This window comes from Neopelma chrysocephalum, unplaced genomic scaffold (genome assembly GCF_003984885.1).
Source record: "Neopelma chrysocephalum unplaced genomic scaffold, ASM398488v2 Primary Assembly neopelma1_106, whole genome shotgun sequence".
Classification (NCBI taxonomy): Eukaryota; Metazoa; Chordata; class Aves; order Passeriformes; family Pipridae; genus Neopelma; species Neopelma chrysocephalum.
In genome coordinates, this window is record NW_020897770.1 from 70306 (window position 1) to 84368 (window position 14063).

At 53.6% G+C, this 14063-nt stretch overlaps 1 protein-coding gene across 1 annotated transcript; it reads left to right on the plus strand.

The window, feature by feature from the left end:
* Nucleotides 1–166: 166 nt before the first annotated feature.
* INCENP (inner centromere protein) lies at nt 167–13797 on the plus strand. The gene is made up of 17 exons (XM_027696248.1): nt 167–345; nt 452–565; nt 1152–1891; nt 3347–3398; nt 3544–3574; nt 4620–4698; nt 5176–5227; nt 5701–5818; nt 5901–6035; nt 8130–8239; nt 8565–8685; nt 9390–9512; nt 9704–9879; nt 10170–10260; nt 10744–10857; nt 11816–11975; nt 12438–13797. Exons 1-17 carry the CDS (start codon nt 197–199, stop codon nt 12650–12652), a joined length of 2580 nt encoding a protein of 859 aa, XP_027552049.1. The 5' UTR covers nt 167–196; the 3' UTR covers nt 12653–13797.
* The last annotated feature ends 266 nt before the right edge of the window (nt 13798–14063 follow it).

A 14063-nucleotide genomic window follows, 5' to 3' on the forward strand; every position in this document is an offset into this window, starting at 1 on the left:
AGGCCCGCCTTCTAAGGCGAGTCCTCCACGGAAATAGAGACGGGCGAGCAGAGCGGTGCTGTGCCGTTCCCGCAGTAGCCTGGCAGCCAATGGGGAGGGCGGTCCTGGCGGGCGGCGGGCGGTGATTGGCAGGGACGGCGGGGCGCGCGCCGGGTTTAAACAGTGGGGCTCGCGCGCGGCCGTTGGTTCTGAGGCGATGGCGGCCATGGTGATGGCGGCGCGCTCTGTGCAGCAGCTGCCCGCCGAGTGCGGGCGGCGCCTGGCCGGGTTCCTGCGGCAAGTGGACAGCACCGACCTGGTGTGGCTGGAGGAAATCTGCGAGGAGGCGTTCAGGATGTTTGTGAGGTAATGGCAAGCCCCCCCCCACACACGCACATACACACGTCCCGGTTCCCTGCTAGGCCTCGGCCGGTACTGGCTGACCCCGCGTCGCTCTTCCCTTCCCTTCCAGCGACTACAGAGAGGAGCTTGAGCTGATGCCCAAGACGCCGTCGCAGAAGAACAGGCAGCGGAGGAAGCGACGGTCGACACTGCATGAGGAGGGGCAGGATACGGCCAGGAAGCGGTGAGGGGACGGTGGGAGTGGGGGCCCCGGAGCCCCCCCTGGGGGTGGGCCGCGTGGAGGGGGAGCGCAGAGGCAGCCAGAGGGGTCTGGAAAGAGGGGAAGCGCATGGGAGGTTGAACAGACCCCCTGCCAAGGGCTCATGGAGACAATCCCCTACCCAAAGCATGTCCCGCGGGCCTCCCTACCTTCTTCGCCCTGGGGGGGGGTTCCCCTCCTTTGTCCCAAGAGGGTCCCCCCCCTTATTTGGCCCGCGAGTCCCCCCGGTGTTAAAGGTCCGGTCAGACCCCGTATCCAGGGTGCTGGCAGCCTTAGGGTCCAAAAGCACTGGAAAACGTTAATTCTCATGAAAAGTGCTGCTATTTGTCACCTGGTTCTGTTTTATGTTCCCGGGTCTCTGTCTCCCGTTATCTTTTCCACTTTGAAGTAATTACATCCCTTAATTACTGCCTGCTTTAGCTGCTTTGTGGAGCTTTGCATATCCTGGGCCCATCCTAGGTGTGTTGGCTCTAAACCTATGTGTACATGGTAAGGGCTTTGGGCTGTTCTCAGCTCCCATTCTCATCTAATGCACTGTTCCCGTGGCCAGGTTGTCCAGGAGGAGGAAGAGCAGCCTCAAACCATTGCCTTCTGTGCGATGTTCTCAGCGACTTCAGGACAAACAAAAGCTGGAGCTCGGCAGAGCCGAGGCCAAAGGAAACTCTCCCCCTCAGCGCGTGACACGATCCCAGGCCACAGCCTCTGTCAGGAGCTCCAAGGTGGTCTCTGAGACGCCTCCTGCCCTGCAGGCAGTGGGGAAGGACCCCTGGGTGGAAGCTGATCAGACTGGCACTGCAGTGCCCCTCCAGAGGAGCACAGCGAAGCCAGCAAAGCTGCTCCCCACGAGCTCAGGGGACGGCTCTCCCAAAGAATGTGGCATTCTCAAATCCCTGCTGGTGCCCACAGCCCCTGAGCTGGTGGTTCCCTCTACTCCTGAGGCCAGTGAGGCTGTGTCTGAGCTGCAGGTAAAGGCAGCCAATGTCACTGTCAACCTGAGCCCAAGGGTTGGGCTGGAGGAGGGGAATGGCCCCACTTGGGAACACGACCGGGCTGAGGAGCCCTCCCAGCCCCTGAGGGACAATCCAGGGACTCCAACGGGCTCCCGGAGGAGCCGCCGCTCCGTGCGCCGGAGCCTGATGGGTAAAACCTCCCTGAGCCGCAGAACCTCCCTGGCAGAGAAGTATTCCCTGGCCCGCAAGAGGGAGAGTATGGTCCAGAAATCCATCACCAGGGCAGCAAGCAAGAGGAAGATGGCTCTGCAGGGATCCATGTCCTCCAGCTCTGTAGAGGGTGAGTTTGGGTGTCACCAGGGGGTTTGCATCTCTCCTGCTCTTTGTGTTTATCTACTGCTGAGGAAACCAAATGTGCCAGGGCCAGTTATTCCATGTAGGGGTAGCAGCTGAGCTCCCTGGGCTAGTTAAGCTGCAATCCCTCGTGGAAGTTCTCCCTGGCTTTCTGGAGCCTCCCGTGAGCACTTAAACTGTGAACTCAGCCTTGTCAATCACCTGGGAGAACAGCCTCAATGTCTCTATTTCAATTTAACTTTAACCATTACTTATTTGCTGGGAGAAGCTGTTAACCCTGGAATCCCAGGGTGGTTTGGGTTGGAAGGACCTTAAAGCCCATCTAGTTCCAACTCCTGCCATGGGCAGGGACACCTACTGGACCAGGTTGCTCCAAGCCCCATCCAGCCTTGCCTTGGACACTTCCAGGGATGGGGCAGCCACGGCTTCTCTGGGCAGAGGGGATGATGGGCTCTCCCAAAGTTCTGCCTATTTCCTGGAAAGTGAAATTCTCACAAATTCCCTGGTCCTTCACCTCTTCCCAGGATCTGGCTGCTGGTTCTAGAGCTTCTTTGAGAAGGGGAATTTGAGGCTGAATTTTATAGATTAAAAGTCTCCCATGTTTTTACAGTTGGTGATAGATGCAGGTTTGGGGAAGGACTGGCTGATTTAAACATTCTTCCGTGCCATGGAATGGAAGCATTGGAATTAGTGCAAGAGGGTAAATACATGGATGTCATCTCTCCTTTGTATTATATAAACAAGCCGGACCGGGGCTCTTTATCAAGAACTGGAGTGACAGGACAAGGGGAAATGGGTTCAAACTGAAAGAGGGGAAATCAAGGTGGGATATATGGAGGAAATTCTTCCCTGGCACAGGTTGCCCAGAGAAGCTGTGGCTGTCCCATCCCTGGAAGTGTCCAAGGCCAGGTTGGACTGGGCTTGGAGGAACCTGAGCTAGTGGCAGGTGTCCTTGCCCATGGCTGAGTGATGGGACTGGATGATCCTTAAGGTCCCTTCCCACCCAAACCACAGTAGGATTGTGTGATTCTGTGATTATTCATGGCAGGTCCTGGCTGTGCCAGAGCTTCTGAGCTCGCTGTGGCAGAGCCAGCTGGAATGCTGGCTTGGGAAGCAGCACTCCAGCGTTATTTACAGCGGGCTCTAACTGCTGTTAATGTCCAGGCATGGCCCTGCAGACAAGCCTGGGGCCAAGCCCAGCCCCCTTAATTCCAGCTCGTGGAATATTTCTCTGAACTCATCTATAATTGAAAATGCTGCTTTCGTGCACCGGAATAGCCGGCAGCGTTCCTGCAGTGCCACCTGGGTGTGCTCCGGTGCCCTCCCCTGCCCCGGGGCAGGTCAAACCCCTCTGCAGTGCCTGGAGCAACCCTCATCCCAGCACGTCCTTGGCCTGCACCCAAAACTCACAGCTCAGGTGTGCTTTTTTCCTTTCCCACAGCCTCCAGCTCTACAGATCTTCCAGAGGAGGAAGAAACTGTTGTCAAAGCTGGGTGAGAATGCTTTTAGTTTTTTATTTAACCTTGCTATCCTGCTTGCAGGACTTTTCCCCGCCACTCCTGGTGTAAAATCCAAGTGGCTTTCCAGTTTCCTTGGTGTTACTAAACACAGCATCTTTTGTCTTTCCTTTTCATCTAGGCCTCCTCCTGGATCCTGCACCCCCTGCAAGGTAAGATCTGAGCAGGGATTAAAAGCATTTGTGTCTGTGTGAATTTGGGAGGAAAATGTGGCTTTTCCTTCTTAACCTCTTGCTAGAGATCATTGTGTGAAAGTTCAGTCCCAAATCTTTTGAGATAAAAAAAACCTTCTTATAGTTCAGGGAAGTTCAGCTCAACTGGTGTCATGGTTTGCACACTGCTGTTATTTCTGTATTTTTAAAGCTCCTTTTGACCTTTCGGTCAGTCCTGCAGGTAATTCATCACTTCTTAGTTCAGACAGCCACAGAAATTTGTGAATATTATTCAGGTCAAAACCTTTCCCTCCACAATGCTCACTGAGGAAGGAACCCTGGGATGATGTTGGTGTCTTGTCCAGAGTAAACGTCAGTGCACGCCTTGACTCTGTCAGGTCCTCCTCAGCCCAGGTTCATCAGATCTGTGTCCTCTCTTGGGCTACAGGGTGTAGCCTGGGCCTGCCCTTGGAACGAGGCCCCAGAGAAGCAATTGGGGGGGATAAAATCTCCATAAATCTTTTTTTATTCTCTTCCCCACCTGCTGCTCGCTGGCCAGCATGGGCTGGGGGAGGTAATGCTCGTGCTGCTGGCAGAGAGCAGTTCTAGAAGCCACAGCCCATTATCCCAGCAGAGCCTGCTCCGGTGTAAGTGCAGAGACGGAGAGCAGCAATGGGTATCCCACAGCAAACAGATAAATCATGGAAATGAGCCATCTGCCTGCCATCTCTGGGCTCCACATTCATCACTGCTCAGGGAAATGGGGATGCTGGCTCTGGCCAGAGCTCCAGCAGCACAGATTTACAGCTTGGAAGGCTTTTGTCCTTAATAGTTGATGGGTTTGTTGAGTTTAAGCAGCACAGATGCTCTGTTAATGTCCGTGCTTCTCCTGATGATGCAGCATCCAGGACTTTGCCAAGAGGTGGTTTGGTGTTCCCTGGTAATGCTGCTCAGCATGCCCTTGTCAGAATCACCCCACAATCTGAACCAGGAATGGGCTGTCTCCATGTGGAATTGTCCTGAAACCCCTTTGCTTTTCCCACAGGATTCCCAAAGCCTGCAGGTGTCCCTTTCCTCCCACACCGTCAGCAAACACGGGCAGCCGCAGGAGCCAAGCAACAGTGGTAATTCCAGAGGGGTTTGGGGTAGGACTTGGGGAAGTTACTGCTTTGGGAAGCTGGAAATCTTGCTGATTAATTTGAGAGCTCAGTTTGAAAGACTAATTAATGTTTGATGAGGGAGGATTTGTTTCAGGCAATTAGCAGTGAGGAAACTCTTTGCTGGCGTTATTTCCACCGTGGAGAGCACATGGAGATGGGTGTAATGAGGGTTGTGGGAGGCCCAGTTGAGCCCCATTGCTGAAGCTGTGCAGAACACAGCAGTGCTGGTGTGAGCTTTGGGCAGGGACAGCTTTGGGCAGCTCTGCTTTCTCTGGAGTTTCTGGGTGGGAATGGTGCTGTATGAGCCAGGTCCTGCTGTGCCCAGCTTGTGGCAGGTGGTTTTGCTGTTCAGCGAGCTGCTACATCCATTCCCTGCAGTCAAACCTGGGCTGGAGGGGAATTTTGCCTGCTAGAACTCACTGTGTAACTGTTCTCTTTCAGAAAACAAGTTGAACAAGAGTGGGGAGACCCTGGATCCACCTCAGAGTGCAAGGTATGTCCATAGGATCACTGGTTGGAAGTGCCTCAGGGGACTGTGGACCAGTTCTAAGCCAGTTAAATGCTGGAATGTTGTTCACTGGCCTCAGTGTTTGTGACAATGAAACTTCTGCAAATAAGTTTTTCCTGCCTCTATAATTCTGTGATTTAATTTCTATCTCCTATTGCATTAGGAATTTTTTATTGGCTAACTGCCTGTGCATGCACAGTCTTAGAAGGGACCTTAAAGCCCATCCAGTCCCACCCCTTGCCGTGGGTAGGGACACCTTCCACTAGACCAGGCTGCTCCAAGCCCTGGCCTTGGACACTTCCAGGGATGGGGCAGCCACAGCTTCTCTGGGCAACCTGTGCCAGGGCCTCACCACAATGGAATCTCTTTTAAGCTGGGATAGTCCGTGGCTCTTTCCATCCCTGACTTTGAGGCATCAGAAGGATTTTCCAGGTGTGATGGACTGTGCTGTCTCACAGGAGGAAGCCGAGCTACAAGAGAGCTGTGGACGAGCGCTACGACCAGCAGCAGGCAGAGGAGGGAGGGCTGTCTCCTCCCAGGAAGAAGACCCCATCCCCAGTCTTCCCAGCCAGCAAGGTAAGATCTTTGTTACCCTGGAGTACCTCCCCAAGACCCTTAGTTACTTGCTCCTGCTCACGCTTTGGTGTTCCTCCCACAGGTCGTGCGCCCGTTCAAGACGTTCCTTCACACTGTGCAGAAGAACCAGCTCCTGATGACACCGAGCTCCGTGGGGAGGAACGGAGTCATAAAATCCTTCATCAGATACAACACCCCTCTCCAGGCTGACCCTAAGGTAAGAGGAAACCCTGCTCTAAGCCAGTACACGATGGTTTGATTAATGCCTAACCTAAAGCACAGACACGAAGGAAACTTTGCAACCCATTTGGAACTAAGAAGTAACCCAAAGCTCTCTGTTTACACTTAAATAAGATGTGGGCTAGTCAGCTTCCTAAAGAATTCCAGTTTGGACTATAAGCTTTATTCCTGCAGCATTCCCTTGTGGTAATGCCAAGTGACAGTCAGGGATGAAAACTGGGAACCAAAAATCAAGGGGCTTGTGAATGCTGAGGTGTGAAACCTGCACATCCCAGGTCTCCTTGCTAGGGCTTGTCTCATGAGAGAGATTGAGCAAATGCCTCTTAAACCCAAACTTCTGAGATCCTCCCAACCTTTGAAGCAGGAGGAAACACAAGGCTATCCTGGATGTGGGAGCAGTCAGACAATGTGGCTTATTAATATAATAAGTAAATAAATGACACGGACCCGGCTAGCTTCTTGGGGGTTCACAGCCAAATCCGTTTATTCAAATCAAAACAACACTTTATATACCTGAGTTCAAAGTAACACGTGACTCCCTTGACCAGTCACCATGGGGTATCTCACTGCCCATGTGTGTGGGAGTACTTGGGAACTACATCTCCCAGGGTGCTGTTCGGCACCTTTCCTGAAACCCGACTCCTACAAGACAAGAGTGCCGGTGTCCAAATCCAGAGACGTCAGTATCACTGATGGATCACGGACTAGCAGCACACCTTGGCTGGCTAGTGCTTCTGCAGTACCCCTAGGGAGGTTTCCAAGCCCCTGTACCCCAGGCAGGAGCAGTTTGGGAGGGTGGGATTTGAGAGCTGGTTCTAGACAAGGGTGTAGCTTCCTGGATGCACCCAGAGCCATGGTGGAAGCAGAGAGTGCTCTGCTGGTACCCAATAACTCACTGGGGCTGGTTTCCCCTTGCAGGAGAGCTGGGAGGAAGGGAGAAGAGGGCAGGATGCAGGAATTGCTGTTCCTGCATTGAGCAGCCTAATAGCAGAGCTTCCTAGAGCGTTCAGGCTGCGCTGCTCAGAGCCTGGCTGTGCTCCAGGGGGTCAGGGAAGGCTCTTGGGAAGCGGTGGAGGATTCCAGCCTCAGTCTTGCTGGGCTCCTGCTGATGTTGGTGTCAGTACTACAAAGGAGTTAATGTGATGAGAAAAGAGTCTTGTGGCTAGGGAGTGCTTCCTCTGCTGCTGTCAGTTCGTGGAATGTTATGTTTTAGGTTTGATTCCAGCACAGGCAGCTTCCCCTCGGGACTTTTTCCGTGTGGGAGCTAAACATAACTAAATAGCAGCAGAGCAATAAGACGTGATTGTTAGTTTTATATTAACCAGTTTGGCTGCTGACAGCACCAAGCTTTTAGAACACAGAGCCCAGCATAAGGGAATCCCTTGCATATTCCCAGTGCTGATCCATGGGTTGGTGCTGAGACTAGGCCTGCTTTGGCATGGAGTGAGCTGGTGTTAATCCATTTGCTGGGGCTGTAGTGGTGGCTGGATCTCCCTGCCCTGGCTGACAGTGTGTCTAGGCTGGGTCAGGAAAACGAGGAGAAAAGCTCCCATTTCTGGTTGGCTCCCATTTCTGGCTGGCTGTGTGCTGGAGCAGGCTGGGAGCTCTCCGAGAGGTGGTGGTTCACCACCAGATAGAGCTTTGTGGGAGGCAAAGGCGCCAGCAGGAGCCTGAGGTGTTTCCTGGAGCACCATCTGTCCCTGCGCTCGCCGCAGGAAGCGGGATCAGTGCCAGGCATTGGCGCTGCTTTGTGGGTCCTTTGCACCAAGAGAAAGCACAGGGCTGGCTGCCTGCAATCCCTGGGGATGCTGCCTGGGCTTCCAGGGATGATACTTCTATTTCAGTGTCCCAGCTTCTGCCCTTGCTCCCCAACATTCACACTGCTGCCTTGTTTTCCTTGCATATATCCATTCACGACTGGATCACTGCCTGAGCTCTGCTCCAGGGCTGTCACCACCCCGTGTTCCTGCCTGCAGCTTCTTACTGTCACCTCTGTGCCCTACCCCTGAGCGAGTGAGGTGGGAAGGAGCTCCTTGGCAGGTAGGTACAATCACATTTCAATTCCCCTCAGGAAAAGGAGAGGCAGAAGCTGGAGGCTCTGCAGAAGAAGCAAGAAGCTGAGCAGCTGAGGAGGCAAAGACTGGAGGAAGAGAAGAAACGGCGACTAGAAGAAGCAAAGCTGTGAGTAGATGTGGTCATGCTGGTGTAGGTACCTGTGTCCAGGTGTTTTACCTTGCAGAGCCCATGCAAACAGCAGAAATTCCTGTGGGCACGGGCAGTGTGTTCTCAGAATTCTCTAGAATGCTGATGCAAAACATGAATTGTCCTTGCCAGCTGCTACTGCTGTGGCTTCTTTTCTTGAGTCCTCCCTCTCTGACAGAGCTTAAACATGGCTGGTGCTTAAATTACTGTGGAGTTTGGGCCGCTGAGTTTCCTGCTGTGTGCTTTAGCCTTGTGCTGAACTGTGAGGAGCTCAGCAGCACGGTGAGCTGGGCTGTGTCCTTAGGAAGCGCGAGGAGCGCCTGCGCAAGGTGCTGCAGGCCCGGGAGCGGGCGGAGGAGATGGAGAAAGCAAGGAAGAGGAAGATCGAGCAGAAGATAGCACTGTTTGACGAGAAGACTGAGAAGGTACGGCCCACACAGAGCTCGTTGAGGTAGCTGGTGCCACACAGGTGTGCCTCTTTCAAAAAGGTGACGGAGGCTGCTTGGATTCTAGAGGTTGAATGACAGAACAGTTGGATAAAGAACTTTCCAGAGCCTTGGTGATCCTGAGGGACTGCCTTTCTCTGGGTACAGCAAATGGCAGCTGAACCCCTGTTTTTCCAGAATGATGAATCTAAATGGGCTTTATTAGTGCTCTGGTATATGGGAGAAGGAAGGACGTGCAGTGGATAAAGGCAGCCTAATGGCCCCGAGGCTTTGTCTGCTGCTTCTCCCAGCTGAGTAATAACTGGAGAGGGGAAAGCAAACATCCTTCCTCCGGAGCCTTCCTCGGATCCCAGACTTCCAGGCAATTTGTGCACTGGCCATGGTGGTCATTTGTCTGCTTTAATTATCCCCAGCTGCCTCTCTGATTACATGGCTCTGAGGATACATTCCAATGGCTTTGTGGGACTAGATGCGTAAATACCAAGGTGGGATCAGCTCTTCCCCGGGAGATGTAAAACAAGGTTGTTGCCCTAAATATGACCTTTTAAAAACAGAGCACAGGCCCCGTTGGCTCCTGGGTGCAAAAGAGGGGAGGGTTTGCTTGTGAGAGGGCAGGAGCTCTGAGTCTGTGAGACGTCCTGCAGTGCTGTCCCACCTGAGATCCGGGTCTGTGTGTGCTCCAGGTGAGAGAAGAAAGACTGGCAGAGGAGAAGATCAAGAAGAGAGTGGCTGCCAGGAAGATGGAGGAAGCAGAGGCCCGGCGCAGACAAGAGGAGGAAGCCAGGAGACAAAAAGCTCTGCAGCAGGTGTGTAGGGCCTGTCCTGTCCCACAGGCAGAACTGGAGAGGGGGATCCACCTGCCTTGGGCACTGGGAATTCACCCCTGAGATGTTTCCCTGCTGTGTAGTGATGGGGATTTGGGCCAAATGAGGGGTTCCTGGTGCTGTCTCCTGGAGCCTGCTCCTGTCAGGTGAGTAATGCCTGCCTGGGCTTACAGGAGGAGGAGGAGGAACGGCGGCACAGGGAGCTGCTGCAGAAGAGGAGGGAAGAGGAGCAGGAGCGTGCCCGGAAGATCGCTGAGCAGAGGCAGGCGGAGCAGGAGCGGGAGAGACAGCTGGCTGCTGAGAGAGAACTGGAGAGGAAGAGGGAGCAGGAGCGGATCCAGGCAGAAAAGTAAGGCAAAACCCCCATTTATATACCAAATTCTGTGCTGGGATTGAAACGCAACTGGAACAGAGGGCAGGAGTGGAAGGCTGGAGCAGCGAAGAGCCACTCTGAGGTGACAGCACAACTCTGGACTGTCGTCGGTGCCGAGCTGCCAAGGAGGAATTCTGGGCTCAGGGATATGGGGAGTGTGGTGGGGGGTGTCTGAAAAGCTGTGAGGGTGGGGGGGCTTGCTTCAGGCAGCCAGGGGTGGACCTGGTGCTGCTCTGGGAATTGAGGGCCTGTGCTGTGGTTCTCAGGCTCCGGGAGCAGCAGGAGAGGGCTGCCCGATTGCAGAAGGAAGCACAGGCTGCTAAGGAGCGGCTCCGCAAGGAGATGGAGAAGAAAGAGGTAAGTGCTCGGTTTTGGGGAGGGGGAGAGCCACATGGCTGACCTCAGCAGACCTGCTCAGCTGGGACACTGAGGAGCCACTTGTGGCACTTCTGAGCTGGAAGTTTGACCTGTTTGGGATGGTTACAGTGCAGTGGGGGGACTTGGCCTCTAAAAATATTGTTTACTAGTCTAGAAAGAGGCCAAGATCAGTAGCACAGACTTCTCCTGCAGATGGTCAGCTGATTTCTGGCTTTCATAGCCTGAAGTCAGCAGCAAGCTTTTCAAGGTGGGGGGCCCTGGCTTTATCAGGGAAAGGCAGCTGATGCTCTGACACAGGTGTCTGTGGGTTTGTACCCCTCTGAGGGAAGTGCACCTTGTCCCAAGTGCTCCTCAGCTACATGAGCTGCAATTGGGTGCTTAGTTATTTTGCCTGTCACAAAGGTGGATGCCTGCGTTGGCAGTGTAATCCCTAAGGGTAATTCCATGGGTGTCACTTGGCAGCGGGAGCAGCAGATGCTGGCGGAGAGGAAGAGGCAGGAGGAAGAGCAGAAGAAACTGTCAGAGGAACAAAAGGCCAAAGACAGTGCCCGGGCACCACTCCTGGAGAATAAGGAGGTAACTTAGGGGTGTGTCCTTAGGGGTGACAGCAGAGAACTTCAGTCCCAGCACTAACCTGCTCCTGCCTTGGGCAGTTCCACCCTCTGCTTTTATCTGCCTTTCCAATAACACAGGAATTCTGTAAATCCTGGTTATCTGAGGTTGACTCTGTGAATATTTCAATGACAGAGAGAAGAGAAGCAGGAGGGATTGGCCAGGGTTTCTGGCTCTGGATAAGGCAAACAGCTATTGGAGCCGTCTGGACTCCTCTTAAATACAGGAAAGGACCACAGGAGCAGAAAAGATGCTGAAAGTGGTTTTTTAGGGTGAATTTTGGGAACCGCCACAAGGTGGCAGCAGAGCCTGTGGAACGGTGTTGGTTTGGCAGGAGAGGAACCTGCGGGTGCGCCTCTGTGTCCTCAACACTGACAACAAACACGTGGCTCTCCGACTGAAAATGTTCAGTTGAAAAAACCTGAAATTAGCAGCTGTAGGTTTTCTCCCTCCCCGCCCCCCTTGCACTTCCCGGCACTGCTGCTGCCATCAGCATGAACTCGGTTTGGCTGACCTGGTGGTCAGGTTCTGTGCACATCATCTATCAGTTTTATATCGTTAATCAAGCCCAGAAGACAGGTTGCAGAGTGTTTAGTGCACATGACTGCTCCAGTGACATAAAACTTCCATTTAACCTTTGCTTGACCCGAGTGGAGCTGCTGCTCTATCAGGTCTGTTAGATCCATCTCTTGCTGCATGCTCTTGCCAATTAATCAGCCTAATTAAACAGGAGAAGGCCACGCACAGTCGTAATTGGGTCATAACTTGGGTCAAACTCTTAGGTGCAAACTGAAGACCTGCCAGACTCAGGGTTTGCCATGAGGTGATAGAGCAGGAGGCTGGGGACAAGCCAGTCCCAATGTATCTCAGAGCGGGGCAGTGCTGCTGCATCCAACACCTGTGGAATGTGTTTGCCTTCTAGAATTCCCCTGCCTGCAATTCATACCAGATGACTCCACAGAGCAGGAAAGAACCCAAGCCCCCCATCACAAACTCAAACGATTACGGGATGGACCTGAACAGCGACGACTCGACGGACGATGAGAGCGAGCCCCGCAAGCCTGTCCCTGCCTGGGCCACGGGTATGTGTGGGGGGATGTCTGTCTGGAAGCCCCAACACCCCTGTGGCAGGTCTGCCTCAGCAGGCTGTGGAACCTGGTGTTGGGTTTTGCTCAGCTCCTCCTACCTGGATTGGTTACAACTAGCCCAGCATGAAGTGAGTACTTCCGTGTCCAAGGCCACGTTGGGTGAGGCTCGGAGCAACCTGATTTAGTGGAAGGTGTCCCTGCCCATGGCAAGGGCTTGGAACTAGATGAATTTTAAAGTCTGTTCCAACCCCAACCATTCCATGATTCTATGTGGAATGCAGAGTCAGGGGCTCCTCCAGCTCTTGGGGATCTTGTCACAACTTGTCGGGTGACAAATATTCTGGTAAGATGCCTTGGAGCGGTGAGAGACAAGCCAAGAGGGGACACGCCGCGGGCAGCAGCCCACATGGCAATCCCAATTAACAACATTAACGCAAACCCCACCTGTTCCTGCAGGGAATCAGCTCAGCCAGGCTGTGATCCGGCAGTACTACAACCCCCCTGATGTGGATGCGCTGTTTGGGGCCATCCCCAGCCCCAAGCTGGAGCACATCTTCTACAAGAGCAAGCCCCGCTACTTCAAGCGCACCAGCTCGGCCGTGTGGCACTCGCCACCCACTGCGGGGGCCAAGCCAGGCCTAGGGCTGCCCTGCGGCCTCAAGAAGCCCTGAGGTGAGCTCAGGTGTGCAACAGGTAGGATTTCCTGTCTCCAGGTATTCACTTGAAATATTTAGGTTTTAGTGTGTAATAAATGGCAGCTCTTTCTGGGTTTCTGCGCCTCGGTTGGCGTGGCTGGTTTCTGTCAGGCCAAGCTACAAAGTGCTGCCTAGGGAATTGCCTCTCTATTACTCTCAGCTTGGAGCTGGCACGGACTCGGACCTTTAGTGGGTGATGGACATCACCTGAAGCTGTGGGATCCCCCCCTGTCAGCGGAGCAGGCCTGGCAGTACCTGCCAGCAGTTGTACTTCTGTGCTGGCCTCGAGGCCAGTGACAATCAGGGACCACTGCACACACCTGGGCACATCTGGCCTGCTCCACTGCTCTTCTCAGGAAGGTGTTCCTAGGTGTTGCTCTTCATCTCCTGCAATCTCCAAAGGATTTGTTACTCCCTTTCCCACCTGTGTGGTCGTGTCCATCAGCCAGGCCGAGGCTGACATTGGCACAGCTCAAGCTGGAACACACTGAGGGTCTCACCTTCCTTCAGCTGTGGAGAGACATGACTCCAAATGTGACTGTGTCCCCAAGGATCCCCAAGTGCTCTGGGCCTTGTTAGGAGAAACCATGCAAAGGTTCTGGCAGTTTTGTTTCTTATTGAAATTCCACCTCTGTGGCCAGATGGAATTGAAAGGATGTTTAACCCTAATCCCTTGGCTGTGGTTCAGCATCAGCTGGTTGTGTCTCTTGGCCTGTTTAGCACTTCCTGTTCAGTCAGTCACTGTCAAACGGACTCTGGCCAACCCAAACCAAAATTCCAGCTCAACATTCCCGTTCCCTGTAAAACCCACGTAAGGACTGTGCCCTGTGTGAGGGGCCCTCAGCCTGTCCACATGCCCATCTGTGTGTCTGTATCCAATGCTCTGTTTGCCAGCAAATGTGCTCAAAACTGTGGGGGGTTTTATATGTAAATATGTTGGTGTCTGTGCTTCTGGGGCTGCCCTGTAAATCCAGGTCTGGCTATTGGTGTCTGTATCCATGAGGTGCTTTTGTGCTTCCATGGCTGTTCTGTGGATCCAGGTCTGTATCTGTGTGACCACAATTTCTTGTCCAAAAGCTGCTGACCTGGCCAACTGCTGTTGGATAAAGTGACTTCAGTCTCCAGCTCTGGGCTCCTTGCAGCTTTTTGTGAGAAATGGAGGGTTTGAGGCCTGTCTCTTTGGGTTGCTCTTTGTGCTGGTTCCTTGAGGCAGGAAATGTCCTCTTAGGAGGACTTCCCAACTCTGGTGGAAAATCCGTGTCCCTGGGTGTTCCCCAGCACTTTGTAGCAACCACAGAGGGTTTTGGTCCCTGAGTTTTAAGGTTTGGGGCCCTCATGGCTGTGGGTCCCTTGGGGACATCACTGAGTGCCCAGCCCCTGTCCCTGA

Bases quoted from the DNA above. Each gene is read 5' to 3' on its own strand.
- INCENP (XM_027696248.1), top strand. From the start codon at position 197: ATGGCGGCCATGGTGATGGCGGCGCGCTCTGTGCAGCAGCTGCCCGCC. The intron at 4,699-5,175 runs GTAATTCCAGAG...GTTCTCTTTCAG, and splicing joins GCAGGAGCCAAGCAACAGTG to AAAACAAGTTGAACAAGAGT. The intron at 9,513-9,703 runs GTGTGTAGGGCC...CTGGGCTTACAG, and splicing joins GACAAAAAGCTCTGCAGCAG to GAGGAGGAGGAGGAACGGCG.